Here is a 26561-nt window from a genome sequence, read left to right as displayed (position 1 = left end):
TAAGAAGAATAAGCATTTTAAAATTTCTTAGCCTAAATTTTGTTAGGTGGTAAATATTAATAGATGAAACTCTCCTACATGAACCTTCTTTGGAAACCATACTGTTTAGTAGTGTCAAGGGGTCCCAAGTCCAAAGTGTTTGAGAACCGCTACTTTGGAGCCGTGCTTTTTAAAGTGTCGGTTGCAATCTGTTCATGATTTATGAAGTTAATTTAGTGAGTTATGATAAGCTTTTTAAAAAGGCGAGATTGAAATAAAAATCCGAAAGACAAAGACTATACTCCAGGTTAAATACTCTTTCATGAAACTGTTGGCTCTTTTAAATATGTACATATGTGTGTTTAGAATTGTGATGCTAAGTAGATTTCTTGGTGTGGATCCTGCTCAGAAAGTTTGTAAAAAGAGAAACTCTTGCATGGGTGGGTGGGAAGGCATATAGAAGCATGTCCGTTGCTGCGTTGTGGGCAGTAATTTGGAAGCTGAATGGCTGAATCAAATGTGGAAAGAGTGGGATGATTGAGCCCCGTCTAGCACTTAGATGAGCTAGATGGGAAGCAAACTCAAAGTAGATCATTTATGTAAATAGATACCTGCAAGATGATAAGCTAACATTCTAGGACATGTATGTAAGCCTAAAGCCTTTAAGGATTGATCAAAAAGGGTGCATGCCAAATTCATGACACTGGCTACCCCTGAGAGTGGAATAGAGATGACAGGCAAAGGGAATTTCAGCAAAACCTGTCATTCTGCTTTGAAAGGATTTCCTGGTTTAGTTGTCCCTCAGTTACTGGTGGGAACAGGAGTGTTTATATATTTCCTGTTCTTTTCTGTAGCAGGCAGACAGATCCTGCACGAGAGAAAGCCAAATCAATCAAAATACTGGATATAGGTTTTGCCAAAAGTAGATCAATAGCCCGTTGTAGTCCAGAAAATTGAAAATCATAGTTACTTGGTTAGCAGATTTTGTGGTTCTGCTGTCAGCCACAAAACTCTGCCAGGGTGCAGCAGATGAGACACTGGTCCCTGTTCCTGTCCCTGTCCCTGTCCCTGTCCCTGTGGCTTTTCCAGTCTGGGAGGTCATTCACATTTGCTCTGGGTGCCAGGCCCTGAGCACTTAGCATGGGGGAGTATATCTCCTTCACATCAGTCAAATGAGGCAGGCACTGCGTTATCTGCATTTTACAGATGAGGAGGCTGAAGCTTGAGGAGGCCAAGTATTTGCTCACTCCTACAGCCACAGCCTGGGAAGAGGCAACACACTAGGTCAATACGGGCAGATCTTTTAAGGTTCCCCGTTTCAGCCCACCTGGCTTGGAAGGTCATTGTACAAATAATTTTTAATGATTCCAGATAGGTCAGCATGAGATAAAAATCCAGAGACAGTTCTGAAATAAGATTACAGCCGATAGTTGTTTATTTTTTATTTTTTATTTTTTTTACATGTTTGCCCATTAAACCTTTTATTTTTAAACTGGCCATTTTATCAAGAATCCAGCTGAAGTGCTTTAAGTGTTCAGTCTTGGAGACCACCTTACAGGCAGGGAAAAAGCAGAAAAACTGAGGGCAGTCAGTGCTTTTCTCCTGGGTGGACTCTGCTGAGTCCGAAGAGCGTTTCCCGCGCCAGCGCTATCGGAGTTTCCAAGCGGAGTGTGGCAGAGACACTGCTTTTATCCTCTCTCTCTTTTGTCATCAGGAGTACTTCTTGCAAGCAGAGCTGACAAGTAATGTCTTGAAAACCGGAGTGGTTCGCTGCTGCGTGGGGCAGTGCAACAACGCCATCCCCGTGGACACTGTGCTCACCATGAAGAAGCTCCCCATCACTTATGTATGTGGGCTCGGCAGGTTTTGCTTTCCGTAGAATTTGATTCAGTCGTTTGCTTCTTCTTACATGTGAGCCGTGTGCTTACCGGGGCTGAGATAACAGAGAAACGTGTATATAATCCTCGTTAGGAGCCTTTCACAGGCAAGGCACAGGAGACGTCAGGTCAGCCTCTGCGTCACAGGCGGTATAGTCAGGAGTCAGGCTGGGAGAGGGGGATGTGGTCCCACACTTACAGGACCACTGTTCCCCTGGGGCGCCCTGTTTAGCTTTCCTGGCCTCTTCACCCCGTGCCATGACAAAAGCTGGTTTCTGCCCCAAGGGAGTTTGATAGAGGTGCGTCTACCCTAGATGGCCGTGCTGTGGGATGGGTTACCTCAGGTTGTCCCGGCTCTGAAGACATCAGGATAATGGCACCTGGTCCCTTTGTGGAAAATCCCTGTTGCCCGATCACCCCCCTAACTCCTCTTCCTTCCCCCTCACTGCAGAGCAACAGGAAGGAGAACAAGGGTGGTTACCTGTGCCACTCCTGCGCGGAGCAGCGCATCGGGCCCTTGGCCTTCTTGACAGCTTCCCCTGAGCAAGTGCACTCCATGGAACGCACCGTCGAGAACGTAGTGCTGCCCAGACATGAAGCCCTGCTCTTCCTTGTCTTCTGAAAGCCAAGAGGAGCTTTCTCCACGGTACAGAATGCCTTGTGTGGACTCCAGTTACTTGAAGAAAGCCAGTGTGGGGTGGGGTCCTCACTCACCTGAGACTCTGAATTCACTCACAGAGCATTTTTTTTGAGGAATACGAAGCCAACGAGCGTTGGACCTGCCATTTCTCTATTCCCTGTAGGTAGCCAGTTTGCACTGCCCCTCCTCTATGCGCATCAGGCTGGGGACGCGGGGGATGTTCTTTTGATAAAAAACAAAACAAAACATTTTATGTATTTAAACTTTTATTACAAGGTTTCAATTAAACAGGCATTGTAGCACTGGCATACCACTGTGTGACACCTGGCCTCAGCCCTGCTGTTTTTGAACTTTCTCTTTTTCCTGCTTACTCTTTTCAACACCTGTGCCCCCGCTCACACGAAACACCAAGCAGAGTATGAGACTTCATGTCTGGGTGGTAGCTGACAGATCAAACACAGAGAGTTTTGTGCCGTGGGGAATCACACGCGATGAGACCTAGTGTGTGCCTTCGTCATTACACGGGGTGCACGGTTTAAACAGGGAAGCTTCATAACACAGGAAAAGACAAGTACAAAGTGACAAGAGCCAGACTTCTTGTGTTTCCCAAAGGTAGAACTGAGGATCAGAAACCCTTGAGAGAAAAGTGGAGTTGTCTGGCCACCGAGGGGGTGGGGCGAGGGGCCTCGGGAGAGATGGGAAATTGCTACCTGGTTCGCTGCCTGGGGATGCTGGGTGGATGTTGTAATAAAGCTGTTCTTACAGAAACCAATGACAAAACTCCCATCGTCTAGATGTACATGGATCTGGTATTTTTACGTTTTTGCCATGCAGCACTTCAGGGATGCAGATGGCAGGTGGGGGAGTTGGCACGGCATTGCCCAAAGAGCTCACCACATCTAGTCTCTGAGGCCACCAAGCGGCGTCCAGGAGCAGGCCTCGTAGCTCCCGTTGTCACAGCCTCCCCTTAGCCTCCTCCATCAGCCTGGTGGAGCTTAGAGTGCGGGCCGGTGAGTAAAGCAAGCGTGCTGTCGGATTGGGCTAGGGGTGCTCTAAAAGGGCGAATGCCAAGTGAATGTTTGCATATTGAGGAGCGTTCACAGAATGGGACCTGAAGGCAGAGGTGGGAGACGTCGAAGGCAGAGGGATGGGGCTATTTCATCCACTCGGCCAGTATTCCTGGTCTAGCCTTAATTAATGCTTAATGGGTGACTCAGAATAAAAGAGCAAGTGAAAGGAATTTGAATTTGGGTTGGTCACAATTTTCCCTGGCCTTCAAAAGAGGGATTTGGGGGAGGGATAGTGAGCAAGGGTTCATTAACGTGTTTTCTGGAAATCAAGTTGTGCCAACCAGAGAGGAAGCCATGTATTTGTTGGAGAAGTCATTAACTCACTGAACTGTCATCGAGCACTGTTGTGTGGCAGGTTGTATGTAAGTGGGTGTGCAGAATCACAGTGTGGTCCCGGCTCCCAGAGATTTCGGCCAGAATTATGATTGAGGGGTGTGGAGGGAGGGCTGCACTGGTGCTCGGGGCCAGACGGGCATCCTTACCCACAGGTGAGGTTGGAGGGCTGCCTGACGTGAGTGATGCTGGAGTTGTGTTTACCAACAGGACAGGTAGTTAGCTAGCTGTTCAAGAATGCAAAAGTTTTCGGGCCACCTGGGTGGCTTAGTTAGTTAAGCGTCTGCCTTCAGCTTGGAGTCCTGGGGATTAAGCCCCACATCAGGCTCCCTGCTCAGCGGGGAGGTGCTTCTCCCTCTGCCTCTGCCCCTACACTCGTGTTCTATTTCTCATTTTCTTTCTCTCTCAAATAAATAAATCTTTAAAAAAAAAAAGGAAAAATTATCTAGGAGGAAGGACAGCAGGAAGGACAAAAGGATGTGTGTGGTAATGGCATTGCCAGAACAAAATGTCAGTACTAGCATTTTGGTACTAGCTTTGAAAAACTTTTACACTGGAGTTTCATTGTCAAGTGTTAATTTTTTTTTTTTTTTTTTTTTTTAAGAGAGGGTGCGTGAGCATGGTAGGGAGGGGGCAGAGAGAGAGGGAGAGAGAACCTTTTTTTTTTTTTTAAAGATTTTATTTGTTTATTCATCAGAGACACAGAGAGAGGCAGAGACACAGACAGAGGGAGAAGCAGGAGCTTCAACAGGAGCCTAATGTGGGACTCGATCCCAGGACCCCAGGATCACAACCTGAGCTGAAGGCAGATGCTCAACTGCTGGGCCACCCAGGCGCCCCCATGGAGAGGGAATCTTAAGCAGACTTCTGCTGAGCACGGAGCCCCGTTAAGGAATTGGATCTCACAACCTTGAGATCATGACCTGTGCTGAAATCAAGAGTTAGATGCTCAAGCAACTGAGCCAGCCAGGTGCCCCTCAAACATTAAGAATTTTTTAAAAAATTAGTGAAACTAAATATTTGGTGTGTTTCAAATAGAAAAACAATTTTTACTATCAGCAAAAATATAAATTAAAAGTTTTAATAGGAGCGATTAGATGAGGAAAATAAATGCATTACTCAAAAACAAACACTACATGAAAATGAAAATCTATTAAATCTTTTAAAAAGTAGAGTCTTCAATATAAGAGACTTTCATGATTTTATTTAGTTGTGACTGGTGTTTTATGCAAGATCTTCTGTAGTCTTTTTTTTTTTGGCATCATTAACTAGGGAAGAAATAAGGAAAATAGTTATAAGCTAGTTCCAAATATTTTTCTTTGACCTATTGATTTTTTTTTATTAATTTCTCTTATTTGATGCCCAAAGAAGATCTTTTCAAGTTCTTTTAAGAATCTTTAGTCTAGGGGATCCCTGGGTGGCGCAGCAGTTTGGCGCCTGCCTTTGGCCCAGGGCGCGATCCTGGAGACCCAGGATCGAATCCCACATCAGGCTCCCGGTGCATGGAGCCTGCTTCTCCCTCTGCCTATGTCTCTGCCTCTCTCTCTCTCTCTCTGTGACTATCATAAATAAATAAATTAATTTAAAAAAATATTAAAAAAAAAAAAAGAATCTTTAGTCTATTGATATGCGGCTCTAGTTTTTCATTTCAAAGAAAGCGTTTCTGATTTGTCTTGACCTTCTTTGATTTTTATTGTGTATGTAGGGATTCTGATGCAGTTGCCCATATACACACGAATGCTGTTATGTGTAGAAGGTATTTGAAATAAAATAAAAATTATTCTTGCAATATAAGTGTTACAATACTGCAGCATATCCTAGACCATGCATTAGTTGGTTCTTTCACGTAATTATTCGCAGGACGTATGTCAGATTTTAGATCTTTAAGAAGACAGTGAGGTGATAGTATTGGGACAACCTAGAATATCTGTTCATACATATTTAAAATACCCAGAGCATACCAGCAGCTGGAGGTGCAGCCCCTGAAGGCGTGAGGCCCGGGGTCTGCTCGAGCCCAGAGAGGTGTGCGTGGCTGCGGTGAGTCTCACAGTAGCAGGCTAGCAGGGGCCAGGCTACCATCCAGGCCAGGGAGGCTGAGATGTGGAAGAGTGCTGAGGAGTCACTGCACACTTTAAGGCCTCAGCTTGCCTGTTCAGGAAGAGCTTGCTAGCTGTAGACAGGAAGACGTTTTACAAAAGTCAGGTAGGTTACGATGTTATATGATCTCAGCACAGGGCATGTGTTTCTGGATGAAGCAAATTAAAAGGGGCCGGTGAGGAGGGCTGCTACCAGATGAGCAGTTGTGAGTGTGGTCCCCAGAGGAGCAGCGTCAGCATCACCTGGAAACCTGTGAGAAATACAGTCTCCGTCTGGCTCGGACACTGTGATGCTGAGGCCCAGCTGCTCCATGTGTGATGCTGTTGCACACTAAATTTTCAGAATACCTGTTCTCGATAATAAGAATGTAGAGCCAATAGGACCTTGAGAGTGCTGAGATGAGGATGGGCTGTGACAGGACCTCAGTGGGACTTCTGGTCGCCTGGCCTGTCGGCCACAGGCTCTCAGTGGGACTTCTGGTCACTTGGCCTGTTGGCCACAGGCTCTTAGTGGGGCTTTTGGTCGTCTGGCCTGTCGGCCACAGGCTCTCAGTGGGATTTTGGTCACTTGGCCTATTGGCCATAGGCTCTTAGTGGGACTTTTGGTTGTCTGGCCTGTTGGCCACAGGCTCTCAGTCAGACTTCTGGTCACTTGGCCTGTCGGCCACAGGCTCTCACTGGGACTTCTGGTCACTTGACCTGTCGGCCACAGATTCTCAGTGGGATTTCTGGTCGCTTGGCCTGTTGGCCACCAGCTCTTAGTGGGACTTTTGGTCATCTGGCCGGTCGGCCACAGGCTTTCAGGGGACTTCTGAGTGCCTGGCTTTTTGCAGGGTAGATGAGAGCACCCTTCATTGAGGCAGAACATGGGAGATTTAGTAGGTTTGTGAGCATAATGATGACTTTGGTTTTTGGCATGTTGAATTTGGGGGCACTTGTGAAAATTCCAAGTAGATTTGTCCAGGGGCTGTTGGGGAAACAGATTTATACTTCAGCAGATTGCTTTGGGCTAGAAATAGAGATTTTAGGGTTGTGAGTGTGTACATGATAGTTAGGGTGGTTCAGTTTAAAGGCTTGTGCTTATTTCTGCAGAATAACAAGAATGAAAAGAGTGGAGGTGTAAGAAGCCCCAGGAACACCAGGCTTGGGGTAAAGAAAAGGAGAGGATTTTGTGAAGGGAGTAATAACTGATTCCAGGAGATAGAATTGCTACTGAATTTAAGCAAGAAGGAGCTTGAACAAAAGTGGTCAGCACCTGTCAGGTGGAAGGTGTTTGTCTAACTGACACTCTGAGGTCAGTGGCGGTATTAGTGTGTCCAGTTTCAGTGAGGTCAGAAGCCAGTGGGCGGTGGGATGTGGCTGGGGGACTCTAGGTGATTTGCTACACTAAACATGTCTTCAGAAGCCATACTAAAATGGCAATAAAATGATTTTTTTTTAAAAGGCAGAAACCTATAAGGGCAAAGGAAGCAAAAAGGTGGCAATAGTCACAAAATTTTGGAAGTTGGATGCAGATAAGCGAGTGGTAAGTGACTTAGCTCATCGAGTAAACTGAGTCCTAAGCCCAAGAACTCTCATAAGATGTGGAGAATAATGGCACAAGGTTCTTCAGGAAGAAGGGTGTAAAGGTGGAGCAACAACCAGGAAGATTGGTAGAAAAGTTTATTTAAAAACACCACTTAAGGGGCACCCGGGTGGCTTAGTTGGTTCAGCATCTGACTCTTGAGCTCAGCTCAGATCTTAATCTCAGGGTTGTGAGTTTGGTCCTGTGTTGGGCTCCACACTAGGCATGGAGCCTACTTTAAAAAAAATAGAAAAGAAAAAAAATCATTTAAATCCTCAACTTTCTGGGCAGCTTTTCATGCTCAACTGTAGCAGAAGACCAGAGGTTTAATCTCTGGAGCAGATCATGTCACATAAGAGATGAGGCATAGCTGGGGGTAGGGCCATAGTAAAAACAAGGCCATGTCTTGCTGTGTTAGGACCTAGGTGGCTTATGAACGACAGACGTGTATTCCTCACAGCTCTGGAGGCTGGAGGTACAAGATCGTGGTATCAGCAGATTCGGTGTCTGGTGAGATCCTGCTTCTGGGTTCATTGATGGCCATCTTTGTGCTGTGCCCTCACACGGTGGGAGGCGTAAGGGAGCTCCCTGGGATCTCTTTTATGACACTAAACACATTCACCAGGGTGCCACCATCATGACCTAATGACCTTCCAACGGCCCTACTTCCTAATACCATCCCCTTGGGGGTTAGAATTTCAACATACGACTTTTATATACACAAGAACATGCACATGCTGGCACACATACTCTGCATGGGAGATTGCCAATTCCTTCACTGGGGAATATGACCAGCTTTAGCAGAAACACTCATGGTGACATTGGGGCTTCCTGAGGCAATCGGCCAAGCAGATTACCCAGCGCCAAGGGCTTACAGTCTTCAGACTCTACCCAAGTCTTCAGATTTTCAAACACAGTTTTAGTGCCCCACTCCTAAATAGTGGTAATAAGCCAAGGAATGCCAAACATCTGAAAAGAAACTCTAAGATGAAGGTTGGATGTGAAAACAAACATTCAACTTGGAAGAAATAGTCCATGCAGGGAAAAGAAAACATCTAAATTTCTTCAGCACATTCAGAGAAAAGAAGACAGTGTATCCACAAAATAACAGGATCTATCTATCTATATATATTCACACACACACACATGAATATTTGGACATAATTAAACGTACGAAAGAAAAAACAAAACCAACAGAATTGTTGGAAAGATAGTTTGAGAAAATATCCAAAAGTAGAGCAAACACAAATATTGAAAAAAAGGAAATAAGTAGTTAGAACCAAGCAACTGAGCATCTGAATAATAACAGTTTCAGGAAGAGAAAGACGGAGGCTGGGAAATTTTTTAAAAAATCATGAAAGTTACCCACAGCCAAATATATGGGTTTCCAGATTCACATGGTCAGCAAATGCTCAGCAAAACAGATGAAAATAGACCCACAGTGAGTGTGTTATGGTGAAATTTTAGAAACACTAGAGACAAAGATCCTCCAAGCTCTCCAGAAGGAAAGAAAGTCATCTGCAAATCAAAATATCTTCAGATTCCACAGCAATAGCACCATAGACCTGTACCTTTGAGGTTGAGGGAGAAATGATTTCCAACTTAGAATTCTAAACCAAACCAAAGGAGCAACAGAATAGAGGCACTTTCACACAAAAATTTTTATCTACCAACCAGAAGCTGCTGGAGGATCTAATTACATAAAGTCAAGAGCAAACCAAGGAGGAGGACTTTCCTCTAAGAAACAAGCTGTCCGAAGCAGAAGGGGAGCGGAGGGCGTACCAAGTGTTCCAGAACACCTTGGTCGGTTGTTTGCATTAACAGGCAGAGTGTTGAGTCTAGAGAGTGATAAACACCAGAAAACTAAGCAAATGGGACAGGAAAACGAGGGCATTATTCTTTAATAATTAAAGCAGTAGGTTGTATAGAAGAGAAGAATGTTGCTCAGCTGAACACAGTTGTGTTTCGTAGGCTTCCTAATGCTAGCGGGTGTGTTGGAGGCAGGGAAGCGTGTGATTGGAAGGGGGTGCAAGTGTTCCACCTTCTGCTTCCACAGTAGGAAGTTGGCCACTATGCCTGAGACTGAAAAATGAAAGTAGAAGTTGATGAGAGCTTACTTAGAGATACAGAGATGCACACCCCAACAAGCGGCCAACAGATTCTTTAAACAGTTTCCTTCCGGAGGGGCAGACGGGGGTGGGGTGCCTTTCCAGTAAGGTCTCTCCTATCACGATTGGTATGAATTCTGCCTGTATAGGCGTAGGAAGTGAAAAACCGACACGGTCCACGTAGACAAGTCTCCAGTGAGGTTGGGAATGGGGAAGACAGTGGAAGAGAGGTGACCTGGCATCGGGGAGGGGAGTTTGTCTTTAAAGTGCAAGAAATGTGAGCATGCCTCCGTGTTGAGTGGGATCTAGCAGAGGGGCCCATGGAGGAGGGGTGAGGAGCAGCGGGTGGGGAGGAGGGGTGAGGGGCAGCGGGTGGGGAGGAGGGGTGGGATCAGAGATAGAAAGGAAAACACCTCTAAATGGCGAAGGAGGAAGTTTAGGAAGCTCGCCCTCAATCATTTTAGCATGTCTTTAGTGACATCACCTTTCGGGTCACCCAGAGAGTGTGGAAGGTTTGAGGCCCGTGTGGAGGGCATGAGTGGAAGCAGCCAGCGCAGGCTAGATCCCAACACCATGCTTGTAGTGGATGCGTGCTTCTCCATCTGGCTGCCTGGGCGTGGGAACCAAGAAGGCCAACAGTTAAGATTCACACCCAGGTGCCTAAGCACTGAACACAGCAGAACCAGCACCCCGGGATGGGAAGTCACCCTGCCAGGAGAGCCTAGGCCCCGGGCGCGTGTTGTACCCGCTCCTACCAGGGGGCCGGGGCTGCCTGTGGGCCAACCACCTGGATGGAAAAGGGACTTGGATGCCCCTCAACGATCAGACCACCTGAGGTTCAGCACTTCTCCTCCGGCCTGGTCTTCAGCAGCACCCCTTCCTAAACGCCCCTGCACCGTTGGGTTTGCACACAGAGGGGTTGAAAGCTGACAGCTCTGGATCGCCGGTGGATGGGTGCAGTCGGCCTGGTCCCGAAGGAGGCACCGAGACTTCCTCCAGACACCGCGCCCAGACGATTCAGACCTCACACACCCCTCTCTAGGTGCTTCAAGGAAGGCCCTCAGCTGCGGCGCTGGGGGGTGGGTTTCAGAGCACGTGCCAGGGACTCCCTTCCTCCCTGGGGTCTTACTGCTCGATTCTCCTCGTGAGCCCCGTGGCCCTGTCCCTCCTGTCCCTCCTGTCCCTCCCCACCAGTAATTTCCTGGGGGTTTGAATGAAGAGGAAGAACAGCTGGAGAGAGGAGTTTCAAACTCAGTGCCTTTGCTTGCTGACTCCATTGGCCTCAAACATACCCAAAACTCACTCTTGATTTCTCCCCTGCCCCAAATGCTCCCTCCCCTCATCCTTCCCCACATCTGTAAAGGCACCAGCGCAAATCCTTCTGGCCTCTAAGGATCTTGGCTCCATCCATTTCTCTCCATTATCCTCCCTCTGGAACCAGCACTCTCGCCTCACCTGGCCCGAGGCCACATCCTGCAGTTGCCTTGTACTTTTGCTCATTTTAGCTCTCCTACTCTCCACGGGGAAGGACCCGGCGTCTTAAAATGAAGGGGAAATTATGTCATCGTCCTGCTTAAAGCCCTCCGGGGGCTTCTTGCTGCCGTCAGAATGTCCAGCTTGTGCTTTGGGCAGAAAAGACCTCTTGGCCGGGCCATCGTTTCTGGTCTACTCTTCAACTGAAGAAGTAGCCGACACGATTATCAGTGCCTTGGTTTGGTTTTCCTTTTTTAAATGTCCGATTCAATGGACATCTTAAGCCATCATTTTCCTAACAGTATGTTTTCCTAATCTGGACCCAGAGTAAAACAGGCAACATTTTAATCTGTTGCTTTCCAGCTACAAAACAGAGGGGCCCTGGCTTTCTAGCCTAGAGTCATAGGGACATTACCACCTACCCTTCGTTCTGCCTCTGCTCAGCCAGTTCCCACATTAGGATCTGTTTTGATAGCCCCATTTCCTCTCACCAAATTCAGTATCGGATTTTGTATCACCCTTTGGGCTGTAACCCAAAACAAAAACTCTGAAGGGCATTGAACAAAAGCATGTTACGATTCTGCCTAGGATAGCAGATAAGGACGCACTGTGGGGTGGCAACATAAGCTGCTTGGCACTGTGGTGGAGAAGCCCTCTCCCCCACCTGACTTCCCTGCAACAGGCTGTTGGCAGAAGTTTTGGGCAGAGTGTCCAGATGGAGCAGTGACAGTGAGAAGCTGGTCTTCTGTGTCTCATAGGAGCCAGGAAACCTTTCCCAGCGGCTTCCCTGGTCAACCTCATGCCTCAGTGGTGAGAACTAGGTCACCTGCACATTCCTGAACCGATCTCTGGAAAAGGCATGGCTTAAAATAATCAGGATTTCCTTTCCTAGAGCTTGGGATGTCTGCTTGTGGCTATGTGGAAGAGAAGAAATACCTCAATGTTGGGACTTGTTCGAAAAGGAAGGGGAGGGGTGGGCAGCCACCAATAGGGGATTATCCAGTATATAAACAGATCTCGTTTAGGAAATGCCTCCCACATGGTAGACACACTTAGGACTTCATGTACCTTATTCCATGTGATATCCCACAACAAAGCTGGAAGAGCAGGTGATAAAACAGTCTGTAGGGTTGGACCCAGACCACCCGTACTGGGTGGCACGTAGAGCAGAGCCTGGGCTCCAATTCATGTCTCCAAACCCATGGTATTTGTCCTGCTGCCATGGAAACAGTTGGAACTACAGCTCTAAAAAACAAAAATAAAAAACAACAACAAAACTACATTTCTTAAAAACTGAGTGCATAGAAGGCTTTCAGATGTTCCTAGCCATGGCGTTCTTCAAAGTTGACGCCTAATTCAAGAGCATAGCAGCTATAATTACACAGGACTCAGGCAGGGCGGCAACTAGAATTTTTTCTAAGCTGCCCCCGATGGATAGCACCCAGGGTGCTTCTGGAAACAAAGGCTAATCTGAACATGCTGAAAACCTCAGCAACCACAGGCAGCCAGGCAGCCCTGTGGCCCTGTGGCTTAGAGCAGCTTGCATGCTGCTCTCAATCACCTTGCTCTCAAAGGGGATTTTGAAGCCAATACACTTACTCTGTACTTTGTGCTTTCATCTCTCTACCTGGAGAACTGAAGACACAGCCCTGGGAAGGTCACCATCTGAGTTCATGGTGATGGTATCTACCAGACAGGGGCTGTTGGGTAGAACCAGGGAAGAGGGGAGAGGACCCCAGGGTTCTGACTGTATCCAGTCCCTGCAAGACCCTTGCTCTTAAAGGCTCCTTTGCTTCAGCTGGTTTAACATGGAGCTACCAAGCCATCCTGCCAGAGCCCCAGCTCACAGCCTTACTCTCTCCCACCAGCCAGCTCCCTTACTCTTCCTTTTCCGAGCGTGTCATTCTTGCTTTTAGAACCCTCCCTGCCTGTATCTATTTACTTAGATCCCACCCATCCTTCATCACAAGTCTCATTACATTGAAAAAGTGTCCTCAAACATCCAGGCCTTCTAGTGATTTCTTCCTTTCCCAAGCTTCTGCAACATTATTGTGTTCACGACTCCTGTGGCATTCGTATGGACTAAGCTTGTGGTGTGAGGTCTTTGTTTTGATAGGTCTTTCTTTTGGCTGAAAGCACCTCAAGGATAAGTCCCAGAGCTTCAATTTCAGCATCTCTAGTGTGGAGAGAGAGAGAGAGCGCAAGTGTGAGACAGAGAGAGAGAGCAAGAGCACAAGTGCAGAAACATGCCAGTTACAAAGCACTTTCAAACATCCCTTTTGCTCCGCCCCTTGCTGAGAAGGACGATATGCACCTTATCTCCTTGTTCAAGACAGAATGTCAGTCTGTGTAACCCCAGGGGTTCTTCCAAGCTGACGAGGCCAGCAAAGTCCAAAGAAAGCTTGGCCCTCAGATTTTCTAAGTCCTGTGCTCCCTCCACTATACCAAGGTAGTAGTAAGCAAACGCCACATTTGTAGGGCCCGTAATGAATGTTATAGGAGCTCAGAGGCAGATGATTCTGCGTGTGTGTGTGTGTGTGTGTGTGTGTGTATGTGTGTGTGTGAGTAGTTAATGAAGGCTCCCCGGCGAAGGTAGAAATCAAGCTGCCTCTCGAAGGGTAGAGTGGATGTGCAGAGGGTGGCTAGCACTGACAGATGAGGTGATTGTGAGCAATGTGCCTGACCCATGAGCACGGAGCAAGGCAGGTCCTGGGAAGCAGTGGGAAATGCCGTGAGGGAGGCAGCATGGAGCAAGGTTCTGGATGGCCTTTGTGGGAGCCATTGGAATCTCTTCCCTTACAGAACAGGAGTTGGGAGGTGGTTCACTAGTAGGGCAGGCTTCCTCTTGCAAGATTATTCCTTGGCCAAGGAAGTGCCGTTACCTTGAAGTGAGGAGCAGCATTAACAGGCAAAACTGGGGGCTGCCTCTGAGGACAAGGTGGGGTAAGTGGGGGAGTGGCGTTACTTGTGAGCCCTGCAGATTTCCCCTGTATCTTTCTTCCAGTATTGTCCAACCATGCCCTGCCTTGCAGTTAAGAAACCTGGTGGGGCTGTAAACTTGGCTAATGTTTTTCAACAGCATGAGGACTCAGACTCTTCATTTGGGTTTCCAGCTCTCTTGGCTTTGCTCTCTGAAGGATGAGAGTCAGCCTGGTTATAGACGTCTCTAGGTTTCCATCTTTTTTTTTTTTTTTTGTAAGGTTTTATTCACCTATTCATGAGAGACACAGAGAGAAACAGAGACAGGCAGAGTTGGAGAAGCAGGCTCTCTGCGAGGAGCCTGATGCAGGACTCAATCCCAGGACTCCAAGATCATGACCTGAACCAAGGGCAGATGCTCAACCACTGAGCCACCCAGGTGCCCCTCTAGGTTTCTATCTTTGGCTTGAATTGAGACTTTAAGGATTTGAACTTGTTACTCTCTCTTCTAAATTATTCACTGCCATTAATAGTAGCCACCTATCTATGGCCTTGACTTTCTTTACCGATCACACTTTAGGATGGCAGGGATGCAGTCTTCCAGAACTGGGCCTTCAGTGGGTGTGCCAGTCCACGTGTCTTTCAGGGAGCTAATTCACTGCATGCCACGGGCTGCTGGGTTCCCATCTCATAATATTAGCAGGACTTTCACTACTTCCTACCCTCTCTCTCTAAGACAGATAACCAATCACAGATAGTCCCCAGTTCCCTACTTTTCTAGTTGGCAGTATGCTCTCTTAGCACCAAATTCCATATCAGTTAGGAATTTTTCAGTGAGAAGTAATGAAAACTGGGTCTGTTCTAAAGAGAAAGAAAATGTTTTGAAAGCATGTTGGGGACTCATAGGATCATGGGAAGTTGGAGGATTCGATTTGGAAAATGGATATGAACAAACGCCAAAATCTGCAGAGCCGATAAGCAGTATGATAACCGTTTGATCATTTTGAAGCATTGCTGGGTGCTGCTGTGTAAGTTCCATCGTGTTCATCCCATATTCTTAGCACAGCTTGTGCGTGCTACCTAGGTGAGCGTATCTGATGGGCTAGCATCAGGGCCCCACACCTTGGTGGGAGCAGAAGGGACACCTGCTTCTCTAAGTTACTGGGCAATAAGGCACTCCAACACAATATTGGGTCCCCAAAATGGGAGAAGAATGGATATGCTGCATTCTGGAGAGCTAAAAAGAAGAAAAGTAGAATGGGTAGATTTACAAATAGGCTCTTGGGGGAGAAAAGAGTGAGCCAGAATTCCACATAAATGTAGTGTTGTAGATTTATAAATTCTGGGAACATAGCCACACACTGAATTCCAGATACACCTTGGCAGCGTGATGTATTGGGGATACTACTATTTGAATCTAGCTGGTCTGGCCTTCAAGGAGCCTAGGCTTGTGGGAAAACAAACAAACTCAAGATTCTCTGTTACATTCTTGATGTTCTGAGTCTGATAGTCAAAGGTCCTTCCTTGATGAAGACAATTGATTGGACAGTTAGAAACATGGAGAGACCCTTAAATGTGTCTTTTTGGTCCCCGTTCTCTTCCTAATGTCTAGAAGGTTTAAAAAGAAGAAAATAAAAGTATTAATTAATGATCATGGAAAGATGAAAAGCAATCAATTTTCTTCATGGCAAATGTGGATGACAGGAAATGAAAGAGGGAAAAACAATGTGAATTATGTAGATTTGCAGCCAGCTGACAGATGTGAGCTAACGGCTTGCCCGTTGAAGAACTTTCAAATCCTTTTCCACTAAAAAAAAAAATTAAAAGATGGACTCTTCTCAGTACCCTGCAGGTACCCCTGGATCATTTTATTCATTAATGCATCAGAGATTTTTTGGCATTTACTGAGTGCCAAATATTGAAAGACAAATTGCATTTCTCTGATGGCCCTGGGAGGTACTGTGGTAGGTGGTCTCCAAAGGTAGTTCCCATGGATTCCTTTTGTTGTTCCCCTCCCCTTGAATCTGGCTGCCTGCTGACTTGCTTTGACCAATAAAATGCAACAGAAGTGATGTGTGGCGGACCCTACTCCGGCCTTTAAGGGGCCTGGCAGTTTCTTCTGTCTGCCCCAAGGCCGCCATGCTGCCAGGAAGCCCAAGCTAGCTCAGAGGAGTGCTAAAGCACCCGATGAGCCCACGAAGCCTTCTTAGACCTTCTGGCTCAGCCCAGCCACACTCAGTGCCACTGAGTGAGTGCATCTAGTTGATGCCACATAAAGCACAGCCACCTGGCTGAGCCTGTTGGCCCCCAAAGATAATAAACAGTGGTAGTTTAAAGCTGCTGTTTTCCATGGTTGGTTTTCCGTCAACGGATAACTAGAGCAAGTAGCAGGTTGAAGGAATCAGGACTTTTGGGTAGGCTAGGGGAAAGTGGTGAGTCCTGAGAACAGTGGCATGCAACCTGCTGGTAGGGGGGGAGGCAGGAGGGACTCGGAAGGGGCCCTGATGCAGTGGAAGAAGTGTGCCTCACACCCCTATGTAATACTTAGTTTCCCGTAGAGCTCACATCTGCCCTTCCACTGTAGGTTGCCTTTGCTCTCCTCATACTCCTCCTTCACTTCCAGGTCCCATGTGTCCTCTCAAGCCAAGCCGTCTGGGAATCAGTCAGGTACTATTTTTGTGTAAAATGAGGATAGAACTCGAGGCAATGCTTGGAACTGTCAAGGCAGGATGGGGAAACCAGATGCAGAAAGACAAGTGGCTGAGTGGCCCCCAAACATCACCTTCTTTATGGCCAGGCCTGAGAACAGGCTATCCTACGTCAGAAAAATGTGCTGTACTTTGGTTAAGAATCTTTTATTTATTTAGAGTCCCTTAATCACCTTCAGGGCACTGCATCAGTCCCTGAAAATTCAAAGGTGAAAATAGTTCTTAATTTCAAGATGTTCATCACTGCTCAGTGGGTGAATCCTGGGGCTGTGGCGTGACTTGGCATCATACAGGTTACTTAGACGCGTCGCTAAGGACTGTATACCTAGTAAGAGAATTACTTTTACCTCTTTACTTCTATTAAAAAAGTACTTGATTCATTTATCCACCCCGAACCCGCCGGTCTTGGTCCTTCCAGACATCAGTCCACCCTGCTGGCTTCCCTGTCTAGATCTACTTTAACTAGACCTAACTTTGATCATGTAATTTCCTCAGCTTGAATGTGGTTGGTGCCTGCCCAATGCATCACATACTTACTCTGTGGTGGACCTGAGCCAGGTGATTCTACAGCTCCGAAATGGGGCCCCAGAGTTCATCATGTTAGTTTTCCAAAGGTGACAGTAAAATGGAACTGCAAATCTATAAAGTAGCCTAATGGCCTTTTTACACTCATTAGAAACCTTTCAGAATTCTGGTTCTACTGAACAGCTACCAGTTTTTTTGGTGCCAAGTTGTGTCTTCTGTCAAATTGGTTTTTGAAATAACAAGGATCAGACTCTTTCAAACTGCTTAAAAGAACAAAATGGATCCAGTTAATGGTAAGCTCTAGAAATGTAGGGTAAACAGCTGAGGAGAGAAGCAAAACATTTAAATACTCAGATAGGTTCAGGAAAATCAAGTACTTAAGGCCAGAGAATACAATGTCTCCGCTCATGTGTGAGCAATGAGTTTCCTCTTGTTGGGAAAGAGAATTATAGGGAATGAAAATGGCACAGCTCTAAAATCGCAACACCAGCCATTGGAAATTCCCACCGTTCCTTCGCTCTTGATGAAACCATCTAAATCGATGACATGAAGAAGTTAGTAAGGAAAGGCCCTTTGGCAGCTGCTGGTGGCATGTGGATGGTTGCTGAGCCCGTGCCCCACTTTCCAGATGCTTGTGATGGCTGCCTGACTGCACCTGGCCATGTGTGAGGCAGTCAATGGCTGGTTTCTGGTTGGGACTGGTCCTCTCCTGCCCCATGACCCTTCCTAAATGTTGCCCAACCTGGCATTAATCAAGCCATGTGACCTTGGGCAAGTCAACTTCTATAGACCTCATATTTCTCATCTATAAAATGAGAGAGTCGGATTAGGCCCCTGAATTTATAAATAAGTGTTATTAAAAAAAGAGAACAAAAAAAATAGAAAAAGAGAACAATGTAGGGAACAAGACAGTGTATGGGCCAGGCCCACTTGGGTCATAACCTGCCACTTTTTGCTTCTCACATGGAAATCTTATTAGAGATTCTCTAAAACTGTGATCTGATCCAGCTTTAGGCAAGTTTCCCCACCCCCCTCCTCCTTTTAGAAAGAAAAGCCAAGCTCAACCATTTGGGATTCTGCATTCCCGTTCTTTCTCCTCTTCTTTATTTGAGGCCCATTACATCTCCTCAGCGATTCTTTCAGTGCATTTTTTTTTTGTATTGAAAATAGACATTTTGTTTATATAAGACACAATTTCAAAATAACGTTATATAAAATATGTAGCTATAATAGACAAGGAGTATAAATAGAAGTGCATATATATGGAAAATATCACTGAGTTCAGTTTCCTTCTTTCTGAATACTTAAATCAAGTGGATTAATGGAGCATAATACCTCTTTGCTCCCTTTCAGTGCATGCAGAACACCTAACTAGAGGGACAGCGAGTGTTTTGGAACTGCAACGCTGTTGTCATCCTTGTAGACATCTCCTAAGCCAGGAGGAGACTCATAATTATCTTAGAGCCTCATGATTGTCTTATAGCCTCCTCTGTAAACTGCAGGTCAGGATGAGGGGTGGAATAGTCAAGCTGCTAAGCTATCCTGAATAAATGTCACAGTGACATGAAAGGAAGGCCGAGGCCTTCGACCACTCTCAGGAAGGCTTCAACTGCTGGGATTCGGGGGACGCCAGCCCTATACCGGAGGCCAGGCAGGGCCGAGCAGGACAGGTCCCAACCATCCAACATGAGACTGAAGAGCCTATAAATACAGGAGGTGTCTTGAGTGGGCGCCGTCGATAAAATGAAGCCAAGGCATTTGTCTTCCTGACTGGCTCTTTCCTGGCACCCACCACCTTGAGTTGTTTTCAGGTCCTCTCTGGCTATGGCAGGGTTGGCGCCTTCGCTTCAGCCTCTGCTGCCCTCAGGTCCCCCCTGGAGTCTTCTAGGTTGTGCGGGTAGTTTTCTGCAGTGTCTTCTTTGCCATTGGCTCCCCTCGTCATTGGCACCTCTTCCATGCTTTCCATTTCAACCTGGGGTGTCTGCGAAGTTTGCCTGTAAAGCAGATCATTCACAGGTTTTGAAAGGAGGAGAGGGTCTCCCTGAGTGAACAGGTCATTCCCAATGAACACTCAGATGGAGTAAACCTAGCTTACATCCATTCAACCTGGCATTTCAATCTGACTTTGGTGTTTTAACCCCCTCAGCCTCCTAAGATTCCCCAGTGCTACTGCTGGAGCAGCTTACCCCATCTTCTCTAATCCTCTGCTAAGAAGCAGTAGTTCCAAGGGCAGGAACAAAAGGGAGAGAGTACCCAGGAGCCCAGCTAAGCCACATGTGATCATCTTGGCAAAAATGATGTCACCTTCATCAACCTTTTCAGACAGTTCTTGGTACTTGGTACGTGTTTCAAGAAACATATATGAATCGATTCCTGAGTAATGAAGAGTGGGGAGAAGCAGAACATGTTAATTCCACATGTTTCCCCGTCATTGAAGGACTTATGTTTTTAGGGCCTGGGTCAGCAGTGTCTGGGTCAGCAGTTTCCTCCACGGATTATAGCATCTACCTCTTGAGGAGAGGCAAGTCTTTAGGACATTTCAAAGTAACACTTTGAATCCAAAGAAAACAAACCACCAATTCAAAGTGATATCTGCACCCCATGTCCACTGTGGTGTTATCTACACCCACCAAGATATGGAAACAACTAAGTGTCCATCTACAGATGAATGGATAAAAAGGATGTGGTGTGTCTATACACAATGGAGTATTTCTCCACCAAAATAATGGAGATCTTGTCTTTTGTGACAGCGTGAATGGACTCAGAGGGTATTATGCTAAGTGAAATAAGACAGAGAAAGACAAATACTATACAATTTCACTCATTTGCGGAATATAAAAAACAAAAATAAAACAGACTTGTATATACAGAGAACAAACATGGTTGCTAGAGGGTAGGGGCTGAGGGGCAGGTGAGATAGGGGAAGGGGATTAAGAGGTACAGTCTTCTAGTTGCAAGATAAATAAGTCACAGGGATGTGATGTACGGCACAGGGAATACAGTCAATCATATTGTAGTAACTTCATTTGATTGTCAGATAGTAATTAGACTTATGGGGATCATCTCATAATGCATAAAAATGCTGAATTCATATAATGCACACCTGAAACTAATAGGATATTGTATATCATCCCCACTTCAATTATCCTGTACATAAGCACTTTGAGCTCCTTGGAGTGAGTGCTAAACTGTAAATCAGGGCTCTAGGCCAATGTACTGAAGATAATCTGCTGAAAGCCAATTTGTTGAATGACAAATCTACCTAATAACCCATTTGTAAAAAAAATAAGTATACAGCAAAGAATTGCTTCACAGAATGTACCAAGTAGTAATGCTTTTCAGGCTTACCAATTCTTAAAGATATAATTTATCAATGTTTCTTTTTTAAAGATTTTATTTATTTATTTATGAGAGACACAGAGGGAGAGGCAGAGACATAGGCAGAGGGAGAAGCAGGATCCCTGCAGGGAGCCCAATGTGGGACTTGATCCCAGGGCCCCGGGATCATAACCTGAGCCAAAAGCAGATGCTCGACCACAGAGCCACCCAGGCGCCCCAATTTATCAATATTTCTTTACTATAGTCAGTGAATATTGATATTTTCATCTTACCAGCAAGTTTATTGGCTATATATACCAAATTTACAAATTCTTATTAGATCCTATTTTTAATGTGTTATTCTTAAAAAAGAGTGTGTACATTTTTTAAGCCAATGAGTACAATCATTATAATCTCTTAAGAATGTAACTCCAAATACAACATTTCGTGTAGAAACTTAGTTGTAAACACTTTGAAAATCCTTTTAAAAGTCATTTTTGATTTTGCCAACATTTCAGCATTTGGGGGACTGTTTTGACAGTTTTTTGAGTAATAATACATTAACCTTCATTTCTAAATGATCTCTCAGGTTTATGGCATTTCTTTTGGTTGGGATGGCATTAATAGCTTTCAAAGATTGATGTAAATTTTTATTTAATTTTTAATTTTTATTTAATTTTTAATTTTTATTTTTAGAAGATTTTATTTATTTATTCTGAGAGACACGGAGAGAGAGAGAGAGGCAGAGATACAGGCAGAGGGAGAAGCAGGCTCCTCAACAGGGAGCCTGATGTGGGACTTGATCCCGGGACTCCAGGATCACACCCTGAGCCAAAGGCAGACGCTCAATTGCTGAGCCACTCAGTCATCCCTAATGTGAATTTTTAGATGACTTTTTCATTTTGGCCTCACAGTAGCATTTCACGGAACATTCATTTTGCCAAAGTGAGGCTTAAAGGGTGGTATAACTCGGATACTGATATATTTAGAAAAGAATTCTTTATTACTAGCAACTAAAAGTTTAGTTTCAACAAATCTGATTTCCACTGTTCATTGTATAATGTTGAGGAAGGATCCAGAACAGCCATATCAATATGGAATGCTGGTTACTGGTTTCTAACTGATAGATGTGTGAAATGAAGGTGGATTTGCCATTTGAGGTTTTAATGATAAAAATGCCTCAAGATTAGAATAATAATAAAAACTGAAATTTCAGCAAGCTTTTGTCACAAATGCTGAAATACAGAATTTCAGTTATTAGAAATACAAAAGTCAGGCTGACATGAATAAGCACATAAATAAAGTGTGCCTATATTTCATGAGTGCATTCAAGAAAATATATTCATGCTCATATTGTAGCAATTGCATATCTATCAGATTGGTTACCGGATACATTCTTTGCTTCTGAAAAGGAAAGAAAACTGTTCATTCTTTTCTTTCCTTCTGGTAAACCTTTGTTACCAGTTAGGTCCTGGCTGCTGTGCAACTGACTGGTGTCCTGCGAAGGGCCGCCCAAGGCTGGCTCTCCTTTTGGCCAAGATGGGCCTGTGGGTGAGCATGAGAGCCTGCCTCAATAGCCAGGAAGGTGGGAAGGCCCACAATCATTGTGATGCAGCTCTTTTCTCAGAGGGAAGCAAGAATCTCAGCCAGTAAGAATCTCGGAGTCTCTTGGCGCTACTCACCTCATTTTTTGGTAACATACCAGAAGAAATACCACACACACTACACAGAGCACAGTGACAGGTGTGAAGATCGCCGCTGCAAGAGAACAGAACTAAGCTGTCATGAGGAAAGTCGTGGTAGCATTTCTAAGAACCTGAGAGTTCTTCCCAATTTACATTCCTGCAGAGAGATCCAGATGCCTTCCCAGTGAGCTTACTGTTATTAACATTTCTTGAGGTCCATGCAGTCCGATCTACTCTCCTTTGGGGCAAAAAGTACAGTCTTTCCCCACCAATACCACCAGTTCATTTGACTCATGTCATGATCTCAGGGTGGTGGGATGGACTCCGTGTTGGGCTTCTGGCTCAGTGGGGAGTCAGCTGGAGATCCCCTTCCTCTCCCTCTACCCCCACCTCCTGTGTGCGTGCTCTCTCTGTCTTTCTCTCAAATAAATAAAATCTTAAAAAAAGAGTCGGATGCTTAACCAACTGAGCCACCCATGTGACCCGATCGTTGTTTTTTTATTGACAACTTTTTATGGTGGAGAAAGAGTGGTGAGGAGAAAGAGGAGGCGCTGTAAGAGAGGTGTTACAGATAGGAGGAGAGTCAGGTGATGGCTTAGGAGAAGGGAACCATCCTGTTTGGGCTGAATTGAAAGGAACAGCCTGGAGTGATGGCAGCACTTGCAGGTAGGAGGTCAGCAGTCCTAGGGCATTTGAGATTTATTAGACAGGATAGAAAGAGAGGGATCTCCATGTGGAAGCAAGAGGGCTTAGCCCGAGGGCCCGGTAAACCTAACTATTTTAAGAACACTTGCATTAGGGTGCCAGGGTGGTTCAGTCGGTGAAGCATCTGCCTTCAGCTCAGGTCATGATCTCAGGGTTTTGGGGTCGGATTGAGTCCCGTGTGGGGTTCCCTGCTCATCAAGGAGCCTGCTCCTCCTTCTCCATTGGCCCCTCCCCCTCCACTCATGTTCTGTCTCTTGCTTTCTCTTTTTCTCAAATAAATGAAATCTTAAAAAAAATAAAAACACTTGCATCAGTAATAAGCCCCAGGCAGAGTTGGCCAATTTGCCTTAATATTGTGAAATTGCCCTGCAAAAAACACCCACCTGCCCTACATGAAAGATCTCAGCCCTGAACATCTGGGGTGTGAAGCCAGGGGTCTGACTGGGGACTGTGAGTCACATCTAGATGTTAAGCTTTCTGGACCTATGTCTGTACAACCAGCATACGGCCTTGTGTACAGGATAAATCTCCCACCTTGGCCTTTCAAAATACAACTCTGTTGGAAAACAGAAAGACAAGGATGTGGGGAAACACTCAGATTCTCCACCAGGTAGGAGTAAAATGGTTCAGGTTTTCTCAAGGACAAGTGGCAACATATAACAAAAGCTTTAGAGAAGACCATACCCATTGACTCTCTAGTCCCACTTCTAGGAATTGATTTAAGAAAGTGGGCAAATAGATTCAGGAGTATTCACTAAAGTATTATTTAAAGCAATTTTTTGAGTGTTAACCTCAATCTCTTATTAATAGAAAATTAACTAAATAAACTGTAGTCCACCCATGCGTGGGAATATCATTCAACTTGTGAAAATTATGAAATGAATCTATTAACATGGAAGGATGTCCCTGTCCCCAATATCTTAAGTGGAAAAAAACTGTCTGGGGTAAAAATGAACCAAAAAATAGTGTCTCGTAAGCCATGTGTGTGCCTATATCCATAGGACAGCCTTGAAGAATAGATACCAAAGTCTTAAGTAATGGGGGGGGGGGCGGGGATTGTGGATAATCTTTATTTTCTTTTATAAAAACTTCACTTTTCCCCTGATATTTCTGAAATGGTGCTGTCATCAGAAGAAACAATGAAGTTGTGAAAGCAAATCTACTTGTGCTTCAGTAAATATAAATAAGAATAGAAAAGTCCCACAGGAAGTAACAGGAAGCATAGCAAATTAGTGGAAAATGTTTTGAGTTTTCAGACTTAACATTAATCATCATTATGATTGAATACCAGAAATACTTTCTAAGCAGAGATGGTGTACGCTGGGGTAAACTATTTCTTCACATTGACTAATCAGCTAGGCATGCATTTACTGTCCATGGAGGGATTTATTGGAAAAGGCCAGTTGATGTCAACTGTAGTTCTACTTTCACAATGCCTCTTCCTGCTTCTTCCGTATGATAAGCCTGTTGACTCCCAACTCCAGGGAGAGGAGGGCTTTTGATCCAGTGATGTGACCGAGCACTTAGAATCCAGTGTCAAACTCATGCCCTTGACCTCTTCCTCAGTTATATCCAGGCAAATTGAGTAAAGAAATAGAAACCAAAATCACTAATATGATAGGTAAACATATCAGTTGCCTTTTGTGTTTCCTACAAGATGCATGGGTTGGAGAAAAAGCAAGAGAGTGAGGTTTGGCGAGCCGGAGGAGAACAGAGGAGGACTAGAGTCTGGGGGAGGAGGGAGAAAAAGTGGATTATTGCTCAGGAGGCTGAGAAAGGCCAGTAGCTCCACACCTTGACTTAAACCCCACAAAGCATGTTGGGGCTAAAGTGAAGAAGGTGGCCAAGGCAGCCAGTGGCCACTTTTCAGTGTGGATGATGAAAAGGTCCTCTGAGAACATGGGAGGTCACCATTCCTTAGCAGTACTTGCAAACTAGGTCATCCAGGGAGTGCTGTTTCTGAGTGCCGATGTCCCTGCAACTGATGAAGGAAGTTTTAAAGTAAGAATATCCATCCATTGTTCCTGGGCAGTGTTTCTCTTCTGTCTCTTACTGTACTAAGCACGTAGTAGGTGTTGGGTTTAGAGTAGGCACTCAATAAATACTTAATTGGTTGAATTAAACCAGTTACAGTCCATAAATTGAGGTACTTGTGATGTGCCATTTACTTCTCAACAAGAAATCTGCATTTTGTTGCAACTTAGGACCAATCTGGTGTAGAGTTAGAACTCAATTTATATTGAATAAACGGATGAATGATATAATATAGAGCTAGCTCCTATTAAAGGCTGAGTATAGCAGCAGCAGCATATTTATTTCAGATATGAAAGATGAGATGCATAACACAGTTTGAAAAATTAACTCTTCCCTCCTAGTGTATTAAATAAACATGGGAGTGCAAACACTGTCATAGATGACATTCTGGCCTTTTCAGTTATAATCAGGAAGTTCTTGAGAATAGCCTAATCAAAGATCAGATATTGGATATTGGAATAATTGAAATTATTGATTAAAAGGGCTTCCCAGGGGCACCTCATGGCTCAGTCGGTTAAGCATCTGACTCTTGGTTTCAGCTCAGGTCGTGATCTCAGGCTTGTGAGACTGAGCCCTGTATGGGGCTCTGTGCTCAGAGGGGAGTCTGCTTGAGATTCTCTCCCTCTCTCTCTTCACCTCCCCCCAGCTTGTGCTCTCTCTCTCTCAAATAAATAAATAATATCTTTTAAAAAAGGCTGCCAAATGAGCCTGTAGATATTTAAGACAATGAAATGATGAACCATACTTCCTAAAGTCCTCAAGTTCATATATCATTTGCTCACCCATTTACTATTTATTGAGCATCTACCATTTACCATTTTCTGTTGAACTAAAAAGAAAAAAAACACTTTAAAAAGCTGTGATAATCATTTATGTAACTTATTTTAAAAATTATGATATTGGTAATTATCAATGGGCTGATGAAAATATTAAGTTAATCAGCATTTCCTGAACGACTACTATGGTGAAGCATTTATATTTGCTTACAAACATAGTCTACTGGTTGCTTATTCACACAGAAATGACAACATCTACCAATGCCCAAGGAGCCAGCAGGTGTCTCTGCCATTTGTACCTGACAGGGGCATCCTCTTGGGTCTCAGGTGGCTTGGATTATGTACTACATACCTGGCAGGCATCATCAATAAGTGTTTTTAGAAAATTAGCATGATTTTAATGTCAGTTTACACCTTCTTAGCTGATAGAACTTAAATAACATTGAATGAAATAGAACTTATTTTTATTTCTATGCTGACAATTACTTGATCTGTCTTGTTAGTGCTAACATGTTTATTTTGAAGCCGGAAATATTTAAAGCTTTTGCTTTTGTTTTTTTAATCTCTGTATTTCCACAATTTCTTGCACAGAGCTATCTTTGCCTATTGCAGGTGTTAGTGCTTATTACATTATACTTCAGAATGTGGGAGAAAGTTTCTGATATTTCAATCTAATGAAAGTCATGAACTGGAAAAAATATAAGATGATATCCCATAATAAAGTAGTTGTTTGAAAATCTACATGGGAAAC

The 26561-nt window shown here is 44.9% G+C and overlaps 2 protein-coding genes across 5 annotated transcripts in view; one reads left to right on the top strand and one right to left on the bottom strand.

Annotated features, from left to right (window-relative positions):
- Positions 1-2804, top strand: part of FBH1 (F-box DNA helicase 1) — a 47227-nt gene extending 44423 nt beyond the window's left edge. For all 3 annotated transcript variants that reach the window (XM_035713166.2, XM_025445504.3, XM_025445506.3), the window contains 2 exons: positions 1694-1825; positions 2308-2804. In XM_035713166.2, the coding sequence (XP_035569059.1) occupies positions 1694-1825; positions 2308-2478 (303 nt within the window). In that variant the 3' untranslated portion in view covers positions 2479-2804. The remainder of the gene's footprint in view (positions 1-1693; positions 1826-2307) is intronic.
- Positions 2805-18359: 15555 nt separating this feature from the next.
- The window catches only part of IL15RA (interleukin 15 receptor subunit alpha), a 51634-nt gene continuing 43432 nt past the window's right edge, over positions 18360-26561 (bottom strand). For both annotated transcript variants that reach the window (XM_049101232.1, XM_049101225.1), the window contains 2 exons: positions 22293-22368; positions 18360-19286 (listed from right to left, as the gene is read on the bottom strand). In XM_049101232.1, coding sequence (XP_048957189.1) covers positions 19115-19286; positions 22293-22368 — 248 coding nt within the window. In that variant the 3' untranslated portion in view covers positions 18360-19114. The remainder of the gene's footprint in view (positions 19287-22292; positions 22369-26561) is intronic.

Source organism: Canis lupus, chromosome 2 (assembly GCF_003254725.2).
Source record: "Canis lupus dingo isolate Sandy chromosome 2, ASM325472v2, whole genome shotgun sequence".
Lineage (NCBI taxonomy): Eukaryota > Metazoa > Chordata > Mammalia > Carnivora > Canidae > Canis > Canis lupus.
Note: the sequence above shows the minus strand (reverse complement) of the source record. Positions and strands in the feature narration are given on the sequence as shown.